The sequence below is a fragment of the Magallana gigas genome, chromosome 2 (genome assembly GCF_963853765.1).
Source record: "Magallana gigas chromosome 2, xbMagGiga1.1, whole genome shotgun sequence".
Taxonomy (NCBI): Eukaryota; Metazoa; Mollusca; class Bivalvia; order Ostreida; family Ostreidae; genus Magallana; species Magallana gigas.
The window spans coordinates 53,725,471-53,733,982 of NC_088854.1; the positions used below are offsets into that span (position 1 = coordinate 53,725,471).

At 36.9% G+C, this 8,512-nt stretch overlaps 1 protein-coding gene across 1 annotated transcript; it reads left to right on the forward strand.

The window, feature by feature from the left end:
* Window positions 1-766: 766 nt before the first annotated feature.
* On the forward strand, window positions 767-1,870 carry LOC117687084 (putative leucine-rich repeat-containing protein DDB_G0290503). Its single transcript, XM_066072125.1, has one exon. It carries the CDS (start codon window positions 767-769, stop codon window positions 1,868-1,870), a length of 1,104 nt encoding a protein of 367 aa, XP_065928197.1.
* Window positions 1,871-8,512: the final 6,642 nt, after the last annotated feature.

Consider the following 8,512-nt stretch of genomic DNA (forward strand, 5'->3'; position numbering starts at 1 on the left):
TATGTGAGAATAATAAAATTGTTTTATATGCAGACTGTTTAGAGAAATGTATAGCGATTTGAGATAACTTCTAATAAGTCTGTAGTATTTTTAGATTTAAGCATAAATATATATGGTGGTTTTTTTATTATATACAGTCATACCTGTTGCAAGTGAGTGCGCTAGTCTACTAATTGACTGTGTGTGGCACCGCCGCCATATATTGGAGGTTCGTTGATGTCATATTTTGAAGTAAATGCAAATTGTGTATTATTAATTGTTTAGTGTTTCTGTGTGTGTCTATTTGTAATATGAGTTATTTTGTCTATATAGTAGCTCATTGCCAATAAATTTAATATTTAATTGAAATAAAGAACTTGAACAGAATAAGCGATTTTATTCTATTACAAAATGGCGTCGTGGACAGGATTTCAAACATTTTAATTGGCAATGAGTTACGGTTAGGGTCCATACACTGTGAAGACGCTCAACGTTGTGATCTGATGTGGCTGTGGCAATTTTGGCTGATGACCCTGTTATTGTGTTGACAATACTTCGATGATCATCATAGACTAACGGTCAACCGATATCAAGAACTACGTACAAACACCGTTCTCAACGCAACGATACATTGTCAAGGACCTTGGACATTCCATCCTCATTACAGTGCGCGTGTTCCAATCAACAATCAACGCCCATTGAGGTGATAAACAACAATTGCACCTATTATTAACTGTAAACTCACTTATAACATTGTTTTTTTTTGTGCATTGATTTGTATTTGAAAATGCCTACTAAAAACGAAATCAAAGAATTATTTGACCGTGAAAGAGAAAAGTCTGACCAGTTAGAAAGTGAGGTATTATTACTACATCGAAGGTTAAAGAAAGCAGAGCATGAATTAAGTTTGAAAGATGAAGAAATGAAACAAAAGAGGGATTCAAATCCAAATAAAACTGTGTTTGTTGCGAGAGAGAAGAAGATTGCAAGGTTGTGTGGGAGACCTGTGAAAGAGAGTGACCCTGATGTAGCAGAATGGCTTGATGATGCTAGGCAACATTTGAAAGTTATCAATGACAATGATGCTAGGATAGATTTTTTAATGGATAACTTAGGTGGTCAAGCTAAAGATGAAATAAGGTTGAGACCAAGACTAGAGAGAGATACAGCAGAGAAAATCTTAGAAATCATTAAGAGTGTTTTTGCAAGTACAGAAACTCTCGGAGCGCTGCAACAACAATTCTATCAACGAGATCAAAAACACGGCGAGTCGCTGCAAAATTATTCGTTAGCCTTAATGAAACTTCTTGATAAGATCGTGGCAAAAGATGAAAACGCGGTTACCGATTTTGATGAAATGTTGAAAGAACGGTTTGTTGAGGGCATTAGAGATTCATCTCTCCGAAGAGAGATACGACGGTTCTCATTCGAAAAGAAGGCTATGTCATTTGGTGAGTTTAGACAAAAAGTGTTACAATGGTCTGAAGACTATAAAAATGAACCACTTAGCAAATCATTTTCTGCACATGAAATCACTTCACAGGAAAGTGTTAAATCAAAGGTTGTTAAAGATCAGAGTGAAGATCAATTGTCAGAAATTTTAAAAATATTGAAACTTCAGCAAACGCAAATTGATGAAAATCAGAAAGAATTGAAAAAATTGTCTGAAGCCATGAAAACAAGTAAACCACAGTATGAAAATAAGTATTTGCAAGGTAGACAATTTCCAAATGTTAGACAGTCCCATTTAACATGTTTTCGTTGTGGTGGGAAGGGGCATAAAGAGCAAGACTGTAGTACTCAGTTAGACACCAGTAGTTTTTCGCGCAAAGGTAAGTCACAGGGGGCATCGTTCTCTAATCTTCCTTTAAACGAGAAGCGTCTGTTGTAGAGAGTCGCCCAGCGGACGAGAGAGCAGAGACGAAAGACTCAATTGATCAGAGAATCATAGATAGAGCTATAGGACAATGTCCTGTCGTAACGGTACAGATTGAAGGTAAGCCAATTTCGTGTCTAATTGACACTGGTTCACAGGTATCTACAATAACCGAGTCTTACTTTCGAGATCTGTTAAAATCTGAACCCAAATTGATTGACGTAACAAAATGGATGAAAGTGTCTGGCGCCAATCACTTGCCTATACCATACATTGGTTATATTGAGGTAGTGATAGACACTGCGCATGGTTCTGTGCCAAATGTTGGTGTACTGGTTGTCAATGATACCACAGACCAATACGGTAAGCAGAAAAAGTTGCAAGTTCCCGGAGTACTCGGAAGTAATTTCTTCCGTATTTTAAAGGAACAGGTTGAGCAAAATTTATATTCAGTCACTGAACATAACGATCAGTTGTTGAATACGTTGTCGATATTTGAAATGAGTACGTCAATTTCAGGTTCCAAAAAGTTGAGTTTTGTCAAAGTTGCAGGTCAAGATCCTATTAAAATACCAGCCAATTCAATGAAAGTTGTTATAGGTACTACACGTCAGACTTCTAGAAACTTTAGTGGTTTGGTACAAGCAGTACACGGTAATTATGGCACTCTTCCTAAAAACACCTTATTGATTGATACCTACGCAGATGTAGAGAACGGCAAGATCCCAGTCAGAGTCGTTAACATAGGAGACGAAGATGTTTGGTTGAATCCGAAATCCAGGCTTGGTATACTTCATGATGTAGAGGTTGAGTTTGCTAGCCAGCCGAACTGTCATGCAGAAATAGAGGTAAGGAATCAAGAGATCAATGTGTCTATAGAAAGTATTCAAAAAGGGAAAGATCATGATGTCAAAGCAGTTGTCAGTACAAAGAATGCGATTCAGATTCATGGTGTAGAAGTAGATGTTGGAGAAAATTTATCAGTTGAGGAGAAAGAAAGATTAATTTCAATTCTAAATACTCACCAAGATGTTTTTTCTAAGAACAGTGACGATTTAGGGTTTACTGATACTGTCAAACATAAGATTCTTACATCAGATGAAGTCCCTATCAAACTACCACATAGACGCATCCCTCCTAATCAGATCGAGGAAGTGAAGTCGCACATCCAGACTCTCCTGAAGCAAGGCATAATCCGACCAAGCACAAGTCCCTATGGTGCTGCCGTTGTCCTGGTGCGCAAGAAAGACGGAAGTTTACGACTTTGCGTTGACTATCGACGACTCAATCTTAAGACGATAAAAGATGCGTTTCCTATCCCAAGGATTGAAGAAGCATTGGATGCACTTCATGGAGCAAAGTTCTTTTCTGCTTTAGATCTGGCACAGGGTTTCTATCAGGTACAGATGGATGAGCATGACTGTCACAAAACAGCTTTTAGAGTTGGTCCTTTGGGTTTGTATGAGTTTGTTCGCATGCCTTTTGGTCTTTGCAATAGTCCAAGTACGTTCCAAAGGTTAATGGAAGCTTGTTTGGGTGACAAGAATTTTGAAATTCTTCTTTTGTACCTCGATGATATTCTCATTTTTTCTCAGTCTTTCGATGAACATTTAGAACGGCTTGTATTTGTGTTTGACAGGTTAAGAGCTCACAATCTAAAAATCAAACCGTCAAAGTGTCATTTTTTTCACAAGGAAGTGAATTATTTAGGTCATGTTGTCAGTGAAGATGGTGTCAAAGTTAACCCTGATAAAATTGCTGTTATTAAAGACTGGAAAACACCTCAGACAGAAAAAGATCTTCGTTCATTTTTAGGGTTAGCCGGGTACTATCGGAAATTTATTAAGGGGTTTAGTCAGATTGCTGCTCCGCTTCATTCTGTTCTAACTAAACAGGAGAAGAAGGTCACAGGTAAGAAAATGGTAACAAAAGAAATTCCGTTCAAACAAAAATGGAATGCAGATTGTGACAATGCATTTGAAAAGCTTAAATCATGTTTAACGAGCACTCCAGTTTTAGGCTTTCCAAACTTCAGCTCTCCATTTATTGTTGAAACTGATGCGAGTTATGATGGATTGGGCGCAGTTCTGAGTCAGCAACAGGAGTCCGGAAAAGTAGTCATCTCTTATGCATCTAGAAGTCTCAGACCAGGTGAGAGAAACATGTCGAATTATAGCTCAATGAAATTAGAGTTACTTGCACTCAAATGGGCGATAACCGAAAAGTTTCGAGACTATTTACTGGGTAGCAGTTTTATTGTATACACAGACAACAACCCTCTTAGCTACCTTAAGACATCAAAATTAGCTGCTAGTGAGTTAAGATGGGCATCTGAGCTGGCACAGTTTAATTTTGATATCAGATATAGATCGGGAAAAGCGAACAAAAATGCAGATAGTCTTAGCAGAATGTACCGCAAAAGTAATTCAGAAGAGATTTTAGCAGATTTCTCACAATCTACTTCTTTAAGAGAAATTATTACAGATTATCAGAGACTTGAAACGGACAAAGATCTTGAAATCATTGAAAGAAAGGAATTAACCCCCATTTTACCAGGATATACAAATGAGGAACTCAGAAAACTTCAAACGGAGGATCCAGATATCAACAGAATTTTCCAATGGTTGGAAACTGGCCACAAACCAACTTCCAGACAAATTTCAAGAGAAAGGAGAGAGGTGAGGAAATTTCTTCGAAAGTTTCATTTGTTACAACTGAAAAATGGTGTGTTGTACATGACCAGTAAAGGCTTGGACGGTGAGTATTTGCAATTAGCTATACCAGAATGTCTTAGACCACAGATAATGGAGTCTTTGCATGATAGTTCCGGACACCAAGGTCGTGAGAGAACAATGGCACTTATAAAGAAAAGATGCTACTGGCCAGGAATGATAGCGGATGTTGTAAGATGGATTGAAAGATGTGAAAGATGCATGATCGCTAAGACACCGATCCCTACAATCAGACCATCACTAGGTAATTTATTAGCAAAGAGACCTTTAGAGATTTTGGCAATGGATTTTACTCTGTTAGAGAAAACTTCAGATGGGTTTGAAAACGTTTTGGTTCTTACAGACGTGTTTACAAAATACACAATGGCTATTCCTACAAAAAATCAGAAAGCTTCAACAGTTGCTAAACACTTGGTCAATGAATGGTTTCATAAGATTGGTATCCCTAGTCGATTGCACAGTGATCAAGGTAGGAATTTTGAAGGTGAGGTCGTGAAGGAGCTATGTAAAATATATGGTATTAAGAAGTCACGTAGCACGCCATATCATCCTGAGGGAAATTCGCAATGCGAAAGATTTAACAGGACACTGCACGACAGGTTGAGAACTCTCGACGCAGATCAAAAGAGAAAGTGGACAATGTATTTACCAGAACTTGTTTATGTGTATAATGTTACTCCTCATTCTTCTACAGGTTTTTCCCCTTATTATCTCCTTTATGGAAGAGAACCGAAATTACCCGTAGATTTCTTACTAGGGATCAACAATGACAGCGAGTCCTTCGAAGTAGATGAATGGTTACATACACACAGAGAACGCCTTCGATACGCATGGGCTGCTGCTGAGAAAAACACAGAAAAAAGTGCAGAAAAACGACGCGAGTTCCATGAGAGGAAATCTACTCCTTGCTCTATTGATGTCGGAACAAAGGTTCTCTTGAGAAATCATGTACAAGGTAGGAACAAAATACAAGATGTGTGGAAACCAGATCCTTATATCATAACTGAGAAATTGCAAGAAAATGTTTACAAGGTTAAGTCAGCGGATGGGTATGATGATGTAAAAGTTCTACACAGGAACGAGATCTTAGATACTAAGGAAAAAGCCCAAAATGATATTGACCTTTGTGACGAGCCTGACTCAGACGAGGAGATAAAGACATTCGAAGTTACAGAAATAGAGAATGAAGGAGATAACCCTGATCCAGAATCTCAGGTAAGTTTAGATGAAAACAATAATAAACAAGAGTCGATGCCTCCGGAAGATAATATTGCAGAGAACAAGCAGTCTGATATTTTAGATTCTCCATTGCAATTTACCCCGGGTCAGAGTCCCACTGACAATAATCTTTCTGCTGGACATGGGCAAGAAATACCTCTTAGACGCTCTAATAGGTCAACGGCGGGTAAGCATCCCAACCCTTTCAATTTGCCTAAATCAGTGTTATCCAGAAACATGTCAGTAAATGCAGATTCTTCTAGTTCTGAGTTTCAGGATTTCGGAAATGCTGTAGCAGCATTAGGTGCAAGTCTAAGCGCAAGCTTAAGTCAAACGTTTTCAGAATACTTGCATATGAAAAACAGGTCAAACTCAGATGATTGTACATAGATTTTTTGTTGAATGGGTATCCAGTTTTATATGTTTGTTGATGAGGGCATCAACATAATTGCGCGGGGAGATATGTAATGGTTAAAACTATACGTGGTATTTGCGCGAATCGCGTACCGTATATTTTACCTGTGTTTATTCTATTTATAGAGTTTCTGTTCAGCGCAAATTGTTTTTTTAGAGATTATGTTTCTTTAAACTTATTAAAAATATCTTTTGAACATTTATCTAGTTGTTTTCGATTCTATTATGATAATCAGCGAAGTGAGACTAATTTGTGAAATTATATATTTACTTATTATAATATTTGAGATTTAAACTAGTCTAACAAGTTTATACGGAGTCTCACTTCGCTGACGCCCTTGAGAGTGTTGAGGTGTGAAACGGGTGAAACGTGTGAGTGATACTAGTACCTTACATTATTTACGGTAAGAGATTTATTTTCATGTTTGGAATAACTATTCATTTGTATAATATTCCATACACAGTAATTTAAATATCATTTATGTGAGAATAATAAAATTGTTTTATATGCAGACTGTTTAGAGAAATGTATAGCGATTTGAGATAACTTCTAATAAGTCTGTAGTATTTTTAGATTTAAGCATAAATATATATGGTGGTTTTTTTATTATATACAGTCATACCTGTTGCAAGTGAGTGCGCTAGTCTACTAATTGACTGTGTGTGGCACCGCCGCCATATATTGGAGGTTCGTTGATGTCATATTTTGAAGTAAATGCAAATTGTGTATTATTAATTGTTTAGTGTTTCTGTGTGTGTCTATTTGTAATATGAGTTATTTTGTCTATATAGTAGCTCATTGCCAATAAATTTAATATTTAATTGAAATAAAGAACTTGAACAGAATAAGCGATTTTATTCTATTACACATATAAATTCTTGTTCCTTGTGTAATGGGGCATCATATGGTATATAGGTTATGGCCATATGGGGGTGGCTCCGTCTACCCTGAAACAGGAAGTGCCCTAATTTAAATATCTCATTAAATTCCTATGAGATCCCCAACCCCAAACTACTTATATTCCTGTTCCTTGTGTTAAGGGGCATCAAATGGTATGTAGGTTATGGGCCCTGGGGGTTGTCCTGACCCCCCCTGAACAGGAAGTGTCCAAATATCTCGAAAACGGTTGAGATCCCCACCCCTAAACCACATATATTCTTGTTCCTTGTGTCAAGGAGCATCAAATAGTATATAGGTCATGGGCCCCAAGGGTGGTCATGACCCCCCCCCTTTGAACAGGAAGTGCCCAAATATCTTGAAAACAGTTGAGATCCCCGCCCATAAATCATATATATTCTTGTTCCTTGGGTCATGCCGGTTCACCTGATGTACAGTATCAAATCAAATCATATCAATCAATCAAAATTTAAAACAAAAATGAGTCTCTTTGCAGCAGTGAAAAGTAAGAGTTTATAGGTTTACATAAACAGAAATATTTTCATTAACATTCAATAGAATTGGTAATTTTTGGTATTTATTTTCTCAGAATTTGTTAAATCTTATTGTTATTAGCTCTATTAAGTCATTTCAAGAAGAATATGTTATTGATGTTCCAATTGATTTAGCACGTGTAATTTATTAGATGGATATAATGACATTATCTAATAAATTAATACATTGGTTGTTTGAATATTGCTTTTACTAGACTATATGATCAGACAATTGAATCATAAGTGTTTAGTTAACCCCAACATACAATCAATCAAGATGATATATTTAGAGGACTTTTTATCCTCTGGGATAAAATATCCCAACATGGTCATTCATAGGATTTTAAATCCTATAAAAGCCTTTTATAGGATTAATTATCCTATCAACACCAATGATGGGAGAAAAAATCCCACGGGAGTTTATATCCCACAAAGATTTTTTTCTCCCATGGGATTTTGGTGGGGTTTGAGATGGGATGAAAAATCCCACCAAAATCCCATGGGATTTTGATATTTGAGAGACAATTATAAGAAAACTAGAGCAATGTGTACATTCATGCTGACATGATAGGATCAAAGTAAAATGTCCCACCAAGATATATACACAAAAGTAAGCTATGTCCAACGGAAATGGTAGCTAAAAGCCCGGACTTTGTCATGTCCGGACTTAAATGTCGCACTGTTCACAGCATTCTGGAGCAGAGAGATATATGTATGATAAACCAAAGTAACATGAATAGGAAGATTGTGTATGTAGAAAGTGTTTATCAATTTGTTTTTAGAAAGGATGCTTGTAATTTGCCAGGCTCCGTCTTGTATCTTGACATGTGAAATTAAAATCGCCTGATAATTCATAAAAGTG